The following is a 19,805-nucleotide window of genomic DNA, read 5'->3' as shown; positions in this document are numbered from 1 at the left end:
GTAGAGCTATTTTCTGTTGTTGGTGTTTGAAAGTGAAAATAAGTATGAAAACCAGCATGTCATCATTCATTGTGAAATGGTCACATTTAATGGTTGAAACCTGTCATTGTATATACATCTATAAAAAAGACCCCAGGTACAGGTTACGACATTCTACTGCTAATACATACATTATTATTATTATTAAATAATAAACTTTTTGTTCAATGTTAAAGTTACATATCATAGTTTACAAAATAGGATCAAGGAGAATTAAGCCATTATGAATGTCTGGAAAAAAACAAACATAAAAAAACTAAAGTCCTATATGTGTGTTTTTATGTCCATAAAATCAAAAAATACAATAAAACATCAATATTCCTTTGAATAACATAATTTTAACTGGTGATATTGGCTACTGAAATGTAAACTGCAAAAAGACTTTTTTTTTTATTTTTTTTTTTTAGGTTTGTAAAGGCGTCAGAATTTGTAAAGCAAACTGTTTTGTGTTATTGTAATTTACAGCACAGAGCAGAATGGAAAACCAACATAGCTAGTGTGGATGTTTCAGTAACCAACTTTGTTGCCATCATTACAAAGTCAAATCAGAAACCAAACATGGATGGGTAAAAGAATTGTTCAGTCTCAAATCCCCTTTTTGATTTTTTTTTTTTTCTTTTTTGCTCTTTTTTTTTTGGTATTTTTTGTATTTATTTATTTTTTTACAATCCAGGTCATTGCCAGTTGCTGAAAGCAAAATGTAAAGCTAATTGTCTAAATAAGCCAGACTACCGTTACTGAATTCTTCAAAGTGTTAGTCCTCATATTGAAAAACGACTCACTCCGTCAGTCTGATGCAGTCGTTGGAAGTGAACAGATTCAGACTCTGATTGAATATTTTTGTGACTTCTTTGTTAAATGGTACGTTTACATGAACAGGAGCTGCAGGGATCCGCAGGTTCATCCCAAGTTTGATTCCTACACCGCTTAATTCAATATCAATAAGGTTTTGTGCACACACACACACACACACACACACACACTCACTAACAGACAATCTCACATACACACACGATTACACAACTTTCTGGGGTTTTCAACCCATGACGAAGGCAGGCACAGGTTTCGGGAAGCTCAATAAATTGTTCGGGAACCATTTTGTCGGGGGTGAAGTTGAGTCTTTGGCATGATGATTTAGCTGTATGGGGACTGCTATGGCAACTAGACACACAAACACACATGCTCTGTGTGTGTTTGTCTGTGCAGGGCTGCGAGTTTAGAAGATAAGTTAAAATTAGGACTATTAATTGATCGTTTTTATTTCTTTTTTTTTTTTTTAAAAAGAAAAAGACAAAAGATGGTGGTGGTAAGATTTTTTTTTTTTTTTTTTTCTCTCTCATCATTGATTTTTGTCCTTCAAAACAAATGAGTTTGTTGTGGCCCATCAAAGCCACCAGGGGGTAATACAAGACTGTAGGTGCTGATATCACTGCTGTTGCTGCTGCTGTTGCTTCCACTGCACTTGGTGGTGGTGATGAGGATGCTGCTTTCCTCTGACGATTTTTCGTTGTCACCATTTCATCAAAAAATGCTGAATTGCATTAACATCGTCTGATTTCATGTCTAAGTAACCTTGGTGAGTAACTGTGTGATGGACAGAAATGATCAATGCACTGTATCCTTGAAACATGTGCAAAATAGAAAAAAGACCAGCCTCCTCCTCCCCTTCCTCCTCCTCCTTCACCTTCACTTCCTCTTCTTTCTCGTCTCCCTTCAGGAATGAGGTGTTTAAATCTGAGGAAGGAGAGAAGTAAAAATTAAGTATCTTTTTCAGCCTCAGTTATGGAACAAACACTGGGATCCTTGTTTTGGTGAAATAATGCCGGATATGTGAATGGTACCATCCAAGAACTTTGAGAATGTCTCTTTAGTGGAGCTGCTAACGACAAATTAACATCACAAGTGCAACACTTTGTATTTGTCTTGCTGTAGGCTTGTATGACAAAAATAAGTCAGAGCCTAATCTGTCATTCTCTTTCTGGAGAGATTGCTGTAGTAATATCCCTTTTCCATCAAAATGAACGAGTAGAGACTTTTTAAACCTACAAATAAAAACCAATTGGCCCTTTTTCCACTTTCTCTCTGTTCGGGTGAGTCTCTGTGTCCATTGACTTCCAGAGCCTGCAACCGAAAATACAGTATCCATGGCAAGGAGTAGATTAAGATGCTAGCTGCTGTGATATGACTCATGCCTGGCCAAGTGCTCCTGCAAAAATGCCTCTGTGTGAACACTTCATGGGGACATTATGTGTTTTTTAAATTTCATAACTCTGTTGCTGAACCTTTTCTGTTGCAACAGCACCCTGTTGGACTTTAAGGGGTCTCTTCGGGTGTCTGGTCTGGAAAACGTTATAGCAAGAAAAACAAAATGATAGTTGGCATAGAGCCATTTTACCGAAGTCTGACTGTTGACTTTTCCATTGTCGACAGGAGCCCCATTTCAGTGGTAGGGGCTTAAATGCCAGATTTACAGATTTGGAGGGGCAGTATAGGATCACTGGGATAAATAAGCCTTAACTATTAATGATCCAACAAGACCTAATTCAGTTCGCCCTGAAGCGGTTAGATGGAAAAAGTTGTTCTTTTAGGGCTGCAGTCAGGTTTAATCTCCTCTGGTCATTACAATTAGCAGCGTTTCTGCAAAAAAAACACTGTTCACGTGCTTTCATAGTGGCTGCAGTCCATGACGTTGATGACATGACAGGACACAACATGATTTATCTCATAAGAGCTGCACATTTTCTGAAACAGGAAAGGGTTTGATTGGATTCTATGTCAACCCCTCTGCAGAAAAATATGAAAACAACCACCTCCCAACCCCTGTTGGTCATAAAACAAACTCACCCAATCGTTGTTTGTCATGTTCTATTAAACATACTCGTGACATCAATACACATCGACCTGCTGAAATATGACTGACCAATTCAAAGATGAGGTTGGGGTGGTGGACTCATTTTGCTGGGTGTGTGTGTTTCTCTTACCACATGAACAGCAGCAGCATTCCTAAGAGCAAAGGGGAGAAGAATGTGAGGAGCTTGGCAGCTCTGCCCACTGGAGGTTCAGCCTTTTGTGGTGCGTTGGAAGACGGTATTGGGGAGGTCTTAGTCTCTGGAAAACAAAGAGAAAACACAATTGTCCTTTCTGAGCATATTTTTTATTTACTCTTCTAAATCCTTGCACTGCTTTGTCCTTCATGTCTTTATAACTCCCCCATGCTAAATGTCCAAAATGTCGTTTTGATAAACAGACAATGAAAAGTTCATCACAACAGGAAGAGCCAAACAGAAAGGAAAATACAGCACAGCATGAAATCAATTCTAATCTGCAAACACGATCAATATAGGACTTGTGAAAGGCAGTTATGAAATGAACTGGACTAAAAAGTTCTCACTCATACTGAGGCTGCAGGGAAATGTGGATTGAGAGGGACAGAGAGAGCAAACTGCATAATGTATGAAGACAGAAAGAAGAGAAAGGCAAACAGAGAATGGGATAAAAACCTGCAGTGGGGGAGACGGTGAACAGAGCAGGAGGTGGATCATTTATAAAAAAAAAAAAGAAATATTGGGATCACAAATTGGACAAGTTAATATGTTGCTCCAGGAAATGGTCCAATACATGTTTACACATCCATAACTGTACTGCACTGGAGACACCAAAATGAGGATTGTGCTTGCTTTTGTATGAGACTGAACTTAATTGACTGCACAGCTCATATGACTAAGAATTGAAAGACATGATAAACCTGATAAAATCCCAGGACAATTGAGAAATTAAAGAAATAATAATAATAATAAAAACTGTACACTCTGTTAAATTTCAGCCAGCACAATTATAAAATTAAGAAGCTGGTGCCAAAAGTAAATAAGCTGAAAATAAGTGTGTGCTTAAGGCAATTTTAGTCTCAGTTTGGTTTTAAATTGCATGACAAATAAAAATATCACAGTTTAATGTTTCATAAAACTGGGTGCTGCTATAGCTGCAGGCAGCACAACAGATACTAACTCATGCACAGAAAGCTTTTTTTTTTTTTTACCGGAGAGAGAATAAGATTTCCCCCTCCTTCCAATTAATGACAGTTGTGTAGTATGACGTTGGGCGACATTAGCAGGAAGCAGCCAGGTGTGAAATAGCGAGCGAAAGAGAGAACTAGGACAATTTAACATGTTGAGCAGCTCGGTGCAATACTTCCTGCCTTCAGCAAAACACCGCTTTGGAGTGGTGGTGGGGGGGGGGGGGGCAGAAATAATGTGACGGTGACGAGTAGAGACAGTTATGGGATGTATGTTGATGTATCAAGCTACTTGAGGACAGGTACAGAGGGGGAGAGAGGTAGAAATTAAACAGCAGCAGGGAAGAGGAAGGAAGGGAGCAAAAGAGGCTGATTGAGAATTAAAGGAGGCTAAATGGTTTGAACCCTGACCATCCTTCCTTCCTTATAATGGCAATAATCTTGACAGGATAAATAATCACAGATGAAGCATGTGAGTATCAAATTGTTCATGATGATGATGATGTTGAAGCTTAGATTTATTTAGGTCCTCCTCCACAGTTGCCTGTGGTCAGAGGTTCCATTAAGACTTGTACGAAGTAAAAAAAAAAAAAATATATATATATATATAAATAAATAAAAAGCTGATTTAAAGATGTTAAATGGTTTCTCTGTTGCCAAACACGGTTTCCAATGGGTTATGGGTGGTGGCGATGGGGGTAATTACAGTCGCTTGCCAAGAGACCGGCCGTTGTTGCATTTGCAAGACAAAAGGTTTGAGCACGCCTTCTGATCAACTGATTTACTCCGTCATCCTCTCATACTCGGCTCGGGGCAGGCTGGAGTCTACACTGACACAGTATTGCAAAGAAATATTGCGAGACAGGACAAGCTAGGGTTAGCATGCCAACTTTAATAGAAGGAAAAGAAGTGGAAGAACCCACACAAGCGACAGATTTTGGTGAGTAAAAGGAATTTGATAGGGATTACTCGAGCTGAACTACTGCCTTATGTAAACAGAAGTTAATGCAACCCATATAGCAACAGCAAAAACTTACATATAGCACCTTTAACCTGCTACGTCGATTTAATTGGCATCCCCTCAGCTTTGACTTGTCTGAGATTCCCACATGTTGACATCATAACATTTGTCCTGTAATATATTCTTGCCATATTACAACTTTGGCCCCAGGAAAGTCCCTCCTATCCTTTGCACTCCTATCTTTGTGCAGTGCCAGTGTTCACACCTGTAGCTGTGTTATCCCTGCTTGCTCCTTCTAGCCCTTTCTCCTGATCATCATCAATGGGCTCACTCAGGTCTGAGGCTGCAGAAGAAGAAGAACAGGAACAACAGATAGAAAAAATTAAAAAACATTTTATATTTTCACGAGTAGGATTAGCCGGCTGCTTGAAGAGACAAGGTAGTCTATTTTTGTGTAACACATAATTAGCCTCCGCAACAGTCAGTGTGACCCTGGCCCTGAGAAGCTAACCAGTAATTCACCAGCTCCACCTGTTTACCTCTCCGCTGTTTTCATGGAGAGAGAGAAACATAAATAACAAATGAAAGATGAGGTGGAGGAAATGCAGCATGCGGTAACATGACTGTAAGACAGAAACAATGGAGAAAAGTGTGGCTGTGAGTTTATACTTCAAACAATCAATAAAGCACAGGAAGGCATTTCATTTTTGGCTCAGCACCTACGAAATATTGGCTCGTGAATAGATGTTAACAAGCTCGTCAGCTTAAAACAAACAGACAAATAAAAAATATAAAAATGGCTGTCTTTAGCGGATGTTTTTGCTATTTTTGGCTCTGATTATTGACTGGTAGACAGAAAATACCCCTGCTGATGTTTTATGTACAAAAGTTACAAAATACTAAGTGCAAAGTTGATTTCCTTCCAATGGCTGTTCCTTCACGAATAGAAACACACAATTAAAACTATTTTTAAGCCTTTATACAAAAAAAAAAACAAAAACATTTACCAGTTACCCTGATGCCTCATTAAAATAATGAAAGTTTTTTAAAAAGTTTTTTTCAACTTTTTTCCTGAACACATTTGTCAATGTGCTGTTTCAGTCATCCACTATGATGATAAAGACCGGATCGAAACGGCAACAAGTTAGGTGTTCTTACATAAACCCTCCACTCCTCTGCTCTATTTATTCTGATTTATTTACTTCTCGGTGAAGAGCAGGTGTACAGCAATGACTTGAACTTTGTGCATGTAGCAGGACCCTGACATCGACTTGAAGAAATCTGTTCTGTCAGCTCTTTTACATCTGTTCTTCCTCTGCATGCCAAGTTTTCCACAACTCTGAGAAAAAAGAAAAAAAAAAAAACAACTAAACCCATACCCCTCCATTTTTCCAATGCCCAAATTTAAAATGTGCATAAAAAAAAAATCCCCTCTCTTTTTTTAGTTCTTTACTGTCTTCATTTAAACACTAGAGTGGAGTAAAATCCATGCAGAAATGGTTTTGCATCAGTGGTAACAACAACCAACCCTGCTGTAATTTTATTTATGTCAACGATGCAGTTGTAGCTGCATGCAGTCACTACACAGATGTGATCAGTCATTTAGGATATAACATCTGTAAAGGAAGAGGCAGAGGGCCAGAAAAGGAGATGATGTGAGACTTAAGAGAAAGTAGAGAACGTGAGTAATCAATAGAGAGAGAAGTCAGAGGGAGAGGAAAAAGAATGTGACAGAAGGAAAGAGAGCGAGAGCTAGAGTCAAAACAGAGGAGAGGGAGTGAAGAGAAAAAGCAGAGAGGGAAGGGAAGCAGTGAGGCGGCAGCTGGATCCAAAAGAGACATGAGGAGAATCCCAATAACCTCCTGTTCTGTCCATGAGAACAAGGATAATACAATGTGTCCTTTAGTGTGTGTGTGTGTGTGTGTGTGCACTGCATGTTATCAGAGTTTAGTACTGTGTATGTGTGAGCTTCTGTTTCTACATATTTGTATGCTGAGTTGGAGCAGACTCCATGTTCTGTGTGCACTATTTATCATATGTTTCTGCGTTTTCAGCCATGCTCAGTGTTGACTGAGGGGAGAACGGTGTGCAGCGCCACTCAAGGCCAACAGGAGTCACTGTCGTACTGTTAAAAACTGGAGAAATGAGAATTTTCAATAGACAGGCAGGGAGACAGGAAGAAAGACAGGTAGACAGACCACAGAGTTCAAGTTCATTCGGGCAGTCAGTGAGGACAGATCCACTCTGTTGCCCTGAGGGTGCATATTTCATGTTGCACTGCTGATGAGTAAACAGTTTAACTTCATGACTTTATCAGCATGCTGATTGGCAAGTAGTTTAAGTTTTTTTTTTTTTTTCCCCCCACTTCTTTACTCTCTGGCTGAATACTGCCGTCAGCCCAATGAGGCCAATAAACCCAAAAGAACACAACCCTATCCCCCCCCAAAAAAAAACCAAAAAAAAAAAAAAACCACACCCATGTGTCTGTAATGAAAAACGTCCTGGAGTATGAGCGTCTCTTGTGTGAGGACTAAATAAATAGTTCTCTTTACTTCCTACAGTTGGACATGATCAATACGAAACCATCAATACCAGCCTGCTAGTTTGGTTTAGCATAAAGACTAGAAATGGCTCTGTCTGAAGGTAGCAAGGAGCTACCTGCCAGCACCATCATCATTAAGCCAAACAACATCTGAGAGGTAAAAGCCTAGAAGAGGTCTCATGAGCGAGTTACATATGAGAGATTTCTTGGCTGGATACAGTGATTACCTGGAGTGAGACTGTCAGAGACCCAGTAGGGACTCTGGGAAGCTGATGCTCCCAGAGAAGGAAACAAAAAAACAAAAACAAAACCCCACAGTAAACACATATGCACAGTGCATTGAAGTAAAGCTTTGAAATACAGCGTCTTGCAACGTTGTTTTTAAAATCATGATATCATATTCAGCGGCCTGGTGATTATGCAGCTGGTGATGGTGCAGATAAACACCAGCAGAAATGCTAGTTAGACATTATAAATTACCCACATGAGCCAAACTTTTTTTTCCCCAGTGTTTATTAATTCCAAATGCATCCTACCATTTTTTATTTTTTTGCATTGCTGTTCCAGCGAGGTCACATGGACTTGTGGAAAGGACCGTTCAGACTCTGAATGTACATTTTGTTGTTCGGGGGATCATCAGTGTTGTGAGAGATTTTGCTTTGACAAGTGAGCTACCCTTGATCTCTGCCACATTCTGAAAGGAAGCCAACTAGATTATTTCAGGAGACAGTATTGTCCTTGTGTGTGTATTTGAGGGAGAGGTACTGTCTATCTATAGGGAGAGAGAGAGAGACATGGATATTCTGTGTAGTATAGTAATTGCAACTTTTTTTCATGTTCAACAATTATTTCTTTTGCATGAAAAACCAAGAAAGAGTAATGATGTTGTACTGTAAGCGGGCCAATTTAAACTTGAAGTCGAGACGTGAGCATTTTTTAAAGAGGTGGCCCCCGTTTCTTTTCCCTGAGGCGATGTGCACGCTCTGAGTCTGATGTGTCATTTTGTCTGGAGGCTGCTGGATCTTATAGCTTAAGCTGCGATAAAAGTTCAAGGCTATCAAACGCTTATGATGTACTCAATTTAATGATAAAGAAAGTTATTAACAAAACTTAATTTCATACCTAACTGGTCCAGGAAATTTACTGTGTGATAGCCGTGGGCACAAAGAACAATGTATGAAAAAAAAAAAGAAAAAGAAAAACAACCCCCTCAAAAAAATCATTATGAGAGCCTGTATTATCTTCAGAAAGATTTTTTTTTTTTTTTCCTTCAGCTCATGGACGACAAGAATAATAAAACCAAATTGCATTCAGGAAATACTTTGAATTTTTCTCCACACAGTCACACTCAATGTAAGCTCTCAGTCAGTATATCTCTCTGTACCACTTCTGATGGGCTAATGGAGGAGTCTTATTAACATTTAACCTTTTTCTTATTACAATGCGTCAACAACTACAACAAGAATTTGCCATGAATGTTTTGCAAACGCCGTCATGATTCCCAGAGTAGAAAGTAAGAACTTTCAGACTTTTCTGCAACAACAAACAGCAGGTAAAGAGAGGAGGGGAAAAAGAAAAATCTCTAGTTTGTTACCAAGTGGCCACCCACTGTGACATCCGCGAGTGTGTCATTTGGTGTGTGTCAATCATGTGGTAGCCCTCCCATAAAACATACCCTGCTTTAAAAAAAAACAAACAAAAAAAAGAAAACTACCTACTCCATTTTCTTCTAGATGAGATCATAACTCAAAAAACAAGCATCGTGTTGAGTTGAAGACTCGACACTACAGACCATAAACTCATGAAGAAAAATACATTTTTTCCAAAGACTATATAATCTGACTTCTTTTTACACCCATTGGAGTCATTAGACATAATACAAGTTCCACCTGCTTTCATATTTTCTGTTTATTATCAGCCTTACATAAACCTTAGTGTTGTTTCATTGAACATTTTTTTTTTTTTTTCATATAGGATGGTTTGAGTTTAGGAGGCTTCTGCTTTAAAGCAAACTGAGCTTTTATTCATTAGTAGCGGCTGCTCGCGAATCTTTCTGTTCAATTCTGTTGCATCGATTATAACTTTCAACTCAGTTGGGGTGAATGTGCATTTTCTTATTTCTTAACTTACCTGTCACCAGGTCCAAGTCTAAATAAAACTCAGAAGTGCATCTCTTTCTGCCTGTTGGATTCATGTGTGACGAACACCTCCATAAACTGCCGAACACTGACGACATATATGATGGCTCGACTAAAGTGAGGACTTGTGTGGAACTTTTTCAGATGTCAGGACTGTGGCAACACTGCGTGTGATGTGTGTGGGAGGACTTTGAGGTACTGTGGTGACACTTCGAACCATGTAATGCATCTGCAAATTCGGTCTCGACACAGAGTATGATGAGGTTGTGCGGTGGCGGTCTAAAGAGACAGAGAGGTGAGACGGACTTCTCTCCCAGTCCTTTGGCAAGGACAGGCACTATCGGAGACATTCATCACAATGTCTGACTGGCGAAGTGCTTCACATCTGTGTGCTGATGCTCAAGCATCTGTTACCTACATTCTTAAAACCATATTAATGTCCATAAATTATCTAGCTAATCAAATAAAAATGGTTATTAAACATGCTATACTATGAGTATCATTATAGCAGCACATAAATATTTCTTTGTGTTGTTTTCCAAGTCCAGAGTCTTGAAACTGTCAAGACTGTGTGACGATAGAAGAATAATAAATAACTACAACAGCACATCAATTTTAAAATGATCCACTTTCACAGGGAACAAACCAGTGATGATGTTCGATCCAATCTCATTCATTTCAAATGGATAGAATGAAATAAATGCTTCGCTTTTGAAATATTAGCTGTTTCACTTGCATTTATTGCTTGGAAAATCTGCTCAGACGTATACAAGACAGCAAACCTATGTAACATGTTGACACTTTGCTACTTGTTGTGTTTTATATGCAGGGAATAGCATATTGGTAGGGAAGGAAATTGGTGATGTCGCAAACTGCGAAATGCAACTGCTCAAATTTTGAAGCGAGGTATCTGGCTTGAGAGACCGACCCTGAATTCAGGCTTTCACTGAGAATAAAAGGGTCCAGGTTACACAGCTGGGGCTATGACCTACCAGTAGAAAAGTCCCCCTCAGTTGTGGATGTGATGGGCAGAGGATCTTCAATCCAGGGTGTGGCATGGACTGCAACGCTCCAGTCACTCCACGTTCCGATCTCTGTGTCCTTGGCGGCCACCTGAGAAAGACAAGGACAGTAAAGAAGGATGGAGTGAATAAGAGGCAATTTAAAAAAAAAAAAAGTACACAAACCTGCAGAACAACTACTTCTGATATCTTTTAAATTGATAGATACACATGTATAGTGTTAGATCATTTGACTCCACCCCCTCTGATAAACACAGGCGGTGTTTTGAAGGTTGATGTATTTCCTGTAATTCAGTACCATTTTCCCCTTGAACATGTTACCTGGATGATGTATTCCTTTCCAGCGTAGGCGTCAGTGATGGTGTGGGAGGTGCTGTCGGATAGCTCCACCTAAACAGCCGGCAGGACAGAGCAGGTGGTCAGTGTGAAACGGGAAATTATAATATTTAGGAGCAAAACTGAAGCATATTTAAAGCCATCCTGATTTCTGAATTCACTCTGTTGTCTTCGGGATATGAAAAGTTTCCCCAACATGGACTTTGGGTCTGAATGTCCTAACCTTCCATCCATAGCCCTAACCATAAATTATGTGCCCAGTATAGCAATCTGAGTCATGGCCTTTAATGTTTTGTGTGTGTTTATTCAGTCCCACCATACAGTACACATTTTCATTTTTAAGTTCAGTGCTCATTTATTTACAGTATCGCATCTTTCATTTTTATTCTGTGCATGGGTCAAGTCTGTTGTTTTATTCTTCCTGTGTTTTTACATTTCACTGTTTGAATTGATTGAACTCCCAATGCCCCTGCAGCCTCTGCAAATACCAACACTCAGACACACATGCAAAAGACCAGTGGTGTAATTGATGATTATACCAGAAAGCTTTGGCATCAATGCCACATAATTTTAGAACACAATATAATACATGCCAACATTTGAAAGCCTTTTGTGCACATTTTAATTTGCGAAGCGCAACAGTGAATGAACTGAATGTTTGAGTCACTTGGGAGAGCAGTAGAGAATGATTTTGCTGCTTCTCTGTAATTTATGTTTTTGTGTGTATGTTTGCCTTTGGCCTGTGTCACACCAAATGAAAAATAAGAAAAAGAAAATGCTGCTGCTTTTTTTTACTTATGAAGACAAGTAAAATGATTTTGTGACATGCCTATGTTACTAGACACGAACTGCCGGAAATCCTCCATTGTGCAATTTTTAACGGCCAGAGGTACGAGTGTAACAATTTATTAGAGTGAAACACAGATTCAAATGCACTGTGAGTCTCATCTACCAAAAACGCAGCTTGCAATGATCACTCACTGAGATCACACAGCAACACGCAAAGTGGATGCTCTGTTGTCAAAAGGCAATAACAAAGAGCCATGTGTGCTCTTGTCAGAGGAATCAGGCACAATCTGCAAATACTCTGTCCACTACACCACTATCATCCCTGAAACAAACTTATTAACTTCCTCTGCTCATAATCTAAAAACATGATGTTTTGCAGTGCTCTAAACCAGGAAGTTTATAATCATATAATCTCTTACTGTTAGACATGATGGCCATAACAGTACAAGTAAGACCATAGTTGAAATAGTCTAGAATTATTCCTGACACCTTCTCCAGAAAAGCAGAAAAACCCTCACATCTCCAGCACATCATTTATGCCAAGCGCCAGCAGTAACTGAGCGTTCCGACTTGAATTTTGGCTCATAGTTCTTCAGGATGTGCAAATCTGCAGTTGATCTGACAAACACTCCCCCTGCTGCCACCGCCACTGCCACCGTGCATGCCTGGCATCTGTGCTTTCGCTTTCTTCCTGTAATCTCTCTCATCGCTCACCCTCTTTGTAAAGTTGTCCACTTTTCGACATTTCCTTTATCTTTACAGCCTCTCTCTATCTGCCCTTATTCTTTGTCTTTTGTCTAACCCTAACCCCCCTCTTTGTTCGGAAGGAAGTTCAGGCTTTATCTGGCTAACCAAGCGCTACATTTATAGGCTTAATTTCATTAGTGGAATGCAATAACAACGTCATCTGTGGGTGCATGTGTTACTTGGTCCTGAGTGCTGTGAGTATGTGTGGATGTACTTGAGTGTGTGTGCGTGTGTTTGTGTGTGTTAACATTACACATGTGTGCAGCCTCACAGCTCTTCTACTGTTTATGTGTAGTGCAACCAGCATATCCAGCCATAGTTTCTATCAGCATTCCTTCTAATGTGCTCACGTGTCCATGTGTGCGTGTGTTTTCATAGTCATGTCTATTTTGTGAAAGCTTGTATAAATTCAGTCCCACAGGTACTGTACATCTGCTCAATCCTTTGTTCTCGTGTAAATCTGTGCATGTGCCTTTATATTTTTGTGTGCATGTTTCTCTTTTTTTTTTTTCTTACATACACGTTTAGATTCATGAATGCCTGTTGCATTGCTCTTTGTGTTCATAAGGCTGAACTGGAACTATAGCACTATAGTTTGTGTGTGTGTGTGTGTGCGCGCGTGAGTGTGTCACTCTCGAGTAAACAGCTCACAGATAAACATTTCCAGAGAGATGGATGTGTTGCAGCGTTGCCAAGTGGCTAAAAGGGGGAGCAGCGAGAGTATCACTTAATATCACGTAGAAGAGAGGGGGGGTGGAGGAGGCGGTGATTAGGTGGGTGGGGCTCAGGCGGGTAGATGGAAGGACAAGATGGATTTTGGAGAGGCTGCTGCTATCACTGCCAAAGAACACTGTCAGATCATTCACACTGCAAGACCAGGCTCGTGTGTTGCGGCAGCAGGGCTGCAGCGATGTATATTAACTTGTAGCTCTGTGTATGTTTCCTGTGTATCTGAAGGGCCTGATATATGGTAAACTAAGCCGTTCAGAGCCATAAGGGAAATTGACCTGAATGTTGCTAATGTAAAGTGTCTCTGTAATTATGCGCACACAAGTACATTTCCATCCCCAGCGCCCAAATATTTACCTTACCACAATCATGTCCCATTGACTCAGTGAAAATATTCTGCATTTTGTAAACCACAGATATAATATGATAATGATAATGATGAAATACGATTCTATGCAATTGGCTTGACCACAAAATGATCTGCTTTGAGAGGAATGATCTCTAAACCTCTTCACTTTGAGGAAATTGGCTCATTTCATGCATAAGCACCATATGACTGTTCACTGTAGAATGTTGGCCAATGAGGCGGAGGACACAGTGAGGGTGGCCTGGTCCTTTTTTTAAAAAAAAAAAAAAAAAGAGTATGCATGAGATGCACCTGGTCTACCATTTTTGAACATGGAAACTCCTGACAATCTCTAGTGGGAACCACAGAAGTTTCATACTTGGAAGGAGTTAGCAAAGATTTATGAAACCTGTGAGCACGCTTGTTAAAGCTGCCTCATTAGGAAGGATTACATAATGTATTCCAACAACATATATTTAAGCAAAGGTCAATCACCATGTGAGCAAGAGTTCATATGAAAACAAAATCTTATATACTCTGGATAATGTATAAAACAAATCCACCTATTGTATGCACAGTTTTGCTGCTTCGCTGAAAGACCACTCACTGTTGAAGTTACTAAACAATATTTTATTTATGAGATAGATGCAGTGAGAAAAACACAGACAGACAGTGGAACGTGGCACAGAGTGTTATTTCAAAATATTCTAATGCAGGGTTGAGTTTAGAATTTCTCCATCTCTCACATGCACTGACACACACGTAAAACGTAATGCCACAATATGCACGCGCACACACACACACACACACACACACACTTTCCAAGAGCTTCCACAGAAATCCAGACAATGAGAAGAGCAGAGTGAAAGAAAGATGTTAACATTCCTGAGGGATTGCATAAGGAAAATGAAGTGACCCTTTACTTTTCACACATCCTATTCCCTTCTATACTGTCCCACCTCTCTTTTCCTCACTTCTTCCCACCTCCCCCCTCCTGTTCCTTCTCCATTCCCTCTCCTAATAACTTTTCAGGTAGGATCAATACATTTTGTTTCTCGTCTAATAAAGCAAAAATACTAATGAACATAGTAGGTCTTAAAAGGGCCCCTCTATGTCCAAAATAATGTCAAAACATTTCCATCAGTGGGATTATACTTGCTATCGTACGATGTATTTAATCACTTCCATCATTTTCGGTCACATGTTAAATGATAGGTCAGAGGCGGAAAGGACAATGACGTGTATGCAGACTAAGGGAATAGAGGAGGAAAAGAGAAAAAAAAGAGCATAAAATTAAAAAAAAAGAAAAGGCTGAGAGAAGAAAGAAACAGAAATGCGAAAAAAAAAAGAGAGGGAGCGAGAAACAGAAAGGAAAGGCAGAGAGACGGAGACGTGGAGAGAATTGGCGTCGGTGGTCAGATCTAATCCAGTGAGCATGTCTGTTGTCCTGGAAAGGAAACCCAATTATATGGCACTTCCACTGGCCCGATGGCACTTGTGTGCGTGCACGTGTGTGTACGTGTGTGCATGTGTGTGTGCTAAGAAGGTTGGTCTCATTAGGTTGACTGACAGCTCCCATTTTTCCACTGCACTCTCCTCCCATTTGGGAACACATGCACACACACACACACACACCGGTCCAGGAGTAATTTCTCAAACTGTATTTCTCTCTTTGAAGCACCATAGCAGCAATTACTGTAAAAGGAAGTTACCCCCCCCCCCCCCATCCTCAATTGAAAATCCTAGACTAGACCTTACGCCCTTAAAAAGGCCTGCCATCGCCTGAACAGGATGTTGGACATGTCTCTACATTAACTCAGGTTTATTCTGTCATGCTGCCGTATCAAACGTGTCAAACAGGAAGACATCATGAGACATAAACTTCCAATTTGAATTCATCCCTTCCTCCCTCCTAACACTCTAATTATATCACACCACTAAAGTGTTTTTCTCCACTTGAAAAAGACAAACCAAAAACTGAACCTTGCAGCATTTTGCTGCTGCTCTCAATGTTGCAAACATTCACAAATGGGTAGTCTGACTGAGGTCTAGAATGCCCCTTGTGGGTCCTGAGGTATTGTGTTTATTGATAATGGATATATAGAAGGATTCATTTCTTCATTAGCTGAACCACTTATCCCTTTAGGGTCAAAAGCGGCTGAATCCAATCACACCTTACACTGGGCGAAGACAAAGTGCACCCGAAGGCTTTAAAGAGAACCCAATGCAAAGGAGCTTTAAACCTGCATTCTCTCTAAGGGCCATCAGGGGGCGACCCTACTGGTTGTAAAAATTACTTTGCCTTCTCACTTGATTCAGATACATCTTCTCCTCTGCGTACAGTTCCCTCTGGTTTAAAAAAAAAAACAAAAAAAAAAAAAGAACTATGAGCTATATAACTATGAGCAATACAGACTCACCATTTAACCAGTTTTTTCTGTTTTTGGCTTATGGGGTGGAAGCAAGAGTAGGTAGGAGCTGACTGGAGGTATGTTGCATTGCTAAAGGACCCATCAACATTCAGGAAACATGCATCTGGTATTTCATTCCTCAACTTTTTAACTATTGGACTCATTGCTTTATGGCTCCAACATAACTGTATCAGTTCATCAGTTATGGATAAATATGCTCCGGCTGTGAGTTGAAAGGAAATGAGGTGTGTCCTTGGCTGCTTATTTGAAATGATAAAACCCTTTTGTCTCAACTTTGATATACAGATTTCTTTGGATCAATGGCTCGCTGGATTTGGACAGGGGGATTATTTAGTTTGGGGATTTTTGCCAGACTATTTCTCTAAAGCGCTGAATATCATGCTGCATTCAAGTGCTGGATTTAAAGTCTGAAATTTAGGGCTTTGAAGTGGCTGTTAAATTCAAAACTATTTAGTCAGAAAACTCAAACAAATGACATGAACTATTATACCCTTTGGGGTGCCAGTTCTGACAGAAAGAGAGCTGGAGTAAAATTTAGTGGAACTGACCAAAATTAAATAAAAGCAGCTTTGTACTGAACTGAGCAAACTCACACTGGTCTTTCCTGTTCAAACCTCTCCAGGGCTACCCCCTAATGACAATCATTTGTCAGAAAGCCTCAAATTGAATCATTGAGTCTTTCACTCAAGTGACCGGAGGGACTTTTAAATGCCCCCCTTGTGTTTCTGCGCAGTGAAACTATGAAAGCTGAAGCTCACAGAACTGGATGAGGATGGAATCTGCTGTACAGCGACTCAACCCACAGCTCTCCAAAGATGCCTGTGTTTTCTGTTTTCAAATGGCAGTGCAGATTGCCAAACAAACATTTTTTTTCTAACCAATTTCAATGCTAGGCCATTACCAGAATACCTATACATTGATTTTATCATTCATATTTTGCTTTGAAATGTTCTCATTTTGTGTATTTCATCCTTGCTTTGGTCACATATGGGGGGGGGCTTGTCTGTCAAATCCTAACAGGCCTGGGTGGGTTCATTCTATCAGAACTTTATTGGCCATGAGACACAATTTCCCAAGATGAGGTCAATGTTGTGTGTGCATTTGTCCTGGCATTTTAGAGAAATGAGTGTGTTTTTGACAGCCCAAGGATTGACATGGTGATATAGAAATCAATAGAGGGACAAGGGCAGTGGCCCCATTCATCTTCAATCACCCTTAAAAAGCAAATCCACCAAAACATAGCAAACAGAAAACACCAAAACGTCCCAACTGCTACCTGAAAAAACCCACACAAGGTAAAAGGGCTCTTTTTTTTAATGGGCGATCTAAATGAAACCTATTCATGTGAAGATTTTTAATGGCGAGCAAGGCTTTCCTTTTTATATTTTCCTTTGCCCTCTTCTGTGAGGTTTTTGTCTTGCTTCCTTTCTTATGAATAGAGCACAAGCAGAAAATTGATAAATGTAAAAGACCTTATTTCTTTTTTTTTTTTTTTTTTTTAAGAATCTCTTGAAACTGAGCAAAGAGCCAACTGATGGGAAGTGTGTCTAAGCTCAGGAGCACGTGTGCGCGCATGTTTAAGGATACAATTCCGCTTTAATGTATTTCGACAGCAGAGCTAAATGATGATGATTTTCATATGTGACAGCACAGAATCTGCTGTGTGTGTGTGTGTGTGTTAGTGTGTGTTAGTGTTAGAAAGATGGGGTTTGATAAATGGTTTGTCTTTGGCAGTGTCCTTTAGATGGGATGTTTTCCCCAAACAAGGTCTAAACATTTATCATGTGCGCCCATTGATACAAATGGATGACTTGAGGGATGGATGGGTACATAGCTGGCCTAATGCTTGAATGGAAGGATGAGTGGGTGATGGTGAGACCCGTGGATTAGAGAGAGACGGGGAGGAAGAAGCAGCAGGCAGGTGAATACGAAACGAGGAGGGAAAGAAAGTGGGTGACAAAGGAGGAGAAAAAAGGTGAAAATGAGGGAGGGAGGTAGCCGGCGTTTGGATTTGATTGTGTTTCTAGTAAGATTGAGTTCAGTCTCCTTTTATTAAGTGTCAATCTCTGCTTTTCCAAGGTCATGATGATAATGTTGCCAGTAGAAATGCACATCACATAAACACACACAGCACGAAGGAGCAGGCACAGAATGATAAACACAAAGACACACATGGACAATCACATATATTCTGTAGAGTATATCTGTGTCAATAGGCTTACCATCACGGACACACACATTTACACAGCTCTTGGCTCACTATTGATTCATCTAAGTGCTTGCAGGATGAGAGTGACTTTTGGCAAACACACAGAGGCCATTATTACACGAGTGAGTAGATGCAGAAAGACGGTGTGCTGGTGGTCGAAGAGCGGACCGAGGGCAAACTGGAATAATGTTGGATGGGAGGAACAGAGAGCAGGACAGAGTGGTGGTGGAGAGGGGTGCAAAAAGAAAGAGGAGAGAAAATGATAGAGAGAGGGACGATGAGTGGGGGATGAATGGAATAGGGAGGACGCAGCATATCAGAAGGAAGCACAAAGCAGGAAAAAATGTGGAACAGATAAACGAGTTGTTGTTGTTGGTCAAGCAGACGCAGATTAAAGAAAGAAGAAATCAACCTCTGTTCTCTGTTCTGGCTGCTTCATTCATTGAGTCTGTCAGTTTCTCTGACTGTGTGTCTTACGCAACACTTCTCTGCGCTCTTTGTTGTATGGTCTGTGTGTTTGCTTGTGTGTGTGTGTGTGTGTGTGTGTGTGTGTGTGTATGAGTATGGGGGTGTGACAGCCTGTAGCTTAGCAATTACATGCAAATATATCCTCACTGAGTACTTTATTAGGAACACCTGCCCCTTTATGCACTTTTCTGATCAGCCAATCATGTGGCAGCTGTTAAGCTCATAAAATCATGTGGACACAGATCAGGAACTGCAGTTAATGTCCGCATCAAATGACAGAATGAGACTCGGTGGCGTCGTTGTTGGGGCCTCACAGACCTGGCATCCCACAGATTGGTATGAATGCAAGAACATCAAGTGAACAACAGCTCTGGACAAAAAGGCTGCAGGAACTTAGAATTGCTCCTTGCAACTGCAGTGAGCAGAAAAGTATCTCATCGATGCACCGTAGCTCCAGCCTGGTGGATGAGATACTGTCTCCTCTCAGCCAAAATCAAAACCTGAGGCTGAAATAACCACAGGTGCCGAAAATTGACAGTTGAAATCTGGAATAATGAAGCCTGGTCTGGTGAATTTGGACCTCTCCTGAGGCAGCTCATGATAAAGTCAGGATTTGGCTATTAATGGTGTAATATTGTGAGAATTGTGTTCTTGCCACACAGTCATTCGCTGTGTCCCACAAACTATTTTTGAGTATTTCTGTCCTTTTTATATTCAACGTGATATTAATCCACAATGTCACTAAACAAAAATCTGAAGTTCAGTGAACTGCTGAGACCTCCCCCGTTTCCAGATCTTCAATCCAGTAGAGTCCCCTTTGGGATCTGAAGCTTTAATGTTGTCCTTCACTTGCAAGTCGCTTTGGGTAAATGTCAAAGGAGTAAATGTAATGTGAAGTGGTCGAATGGGTGACTGACAGCTGAGGAATCTGCAAAAATGATGTGATGCAATCACGGTGCTGAATCTCCATAGAAACAGCAGCCCAACTCCAGCATTAGCATGGTGCTCCTCTAATGATGTGATCAGCAAGCGTAC

General features: G+C 40.3%; 1 protein-coding gene across 2 annotated transcripts in view; it reads right to left on the bottom strand.

The window, feature by feature from the left end:
• Positions 1-385: 385 nt before the first annotated feature.
• The window catches only part of cntfr (ciliary neurotrophic factor receptor), a 211,322-nt gene continuing 191,902 nt past the window's right edge, over positions 386-19,805 (bottom strand). The window contains exons 8-12 of one of the 2 annotated variants that reach the window (XM_029515728.1): positions 11,036-11,104; positions 10,685-10,805; positions 5,278-5,355; positions 3,021-3,147; positions 386-1,773 (exon numbers count right to left, since the gene is read on the bottom strand). In XM_029515728.1, coding sequence (XP_029371588.1) covers position 1,773; positions 3,021-3,147; positions 5,278-5,355; positions 10,685-10,805; positions 11,036-11,104 — 396 coding nt within the window. In that variant the 3' untranslated portion in view covers positions 386-1,772. The remainder of the gene's footprint in view (positions 1,774-3,020; positions 3,148-5,277; positions 5,356-10,684; positions 10,806-11,035; positions 11,105-19,805) is intronic. The other variant, XM_029515729.1, reaches the window with a different exon arrangement.

The sequence above is a fragment of the Echeneis naucrates genome, chromosome 12, assembly GCF_900963305.1.
Source record: "Echeneis naucrates chromosome 12, fEcheNa1.1, whole genome shotgun sequence".
In the NCBI taxonomy this organism is placed as follows: domain Eukaryota; kingdom Metazoa; phylum Chordata; class Actinopteri; order Carangiformes; family Echeneidae; genus Echeneis; species Echeneis naucrates.
Note: the sequence above shows the minus strand (reverse complement) of the source record. Positions and strands in the feature narration are given on the sequence as shown.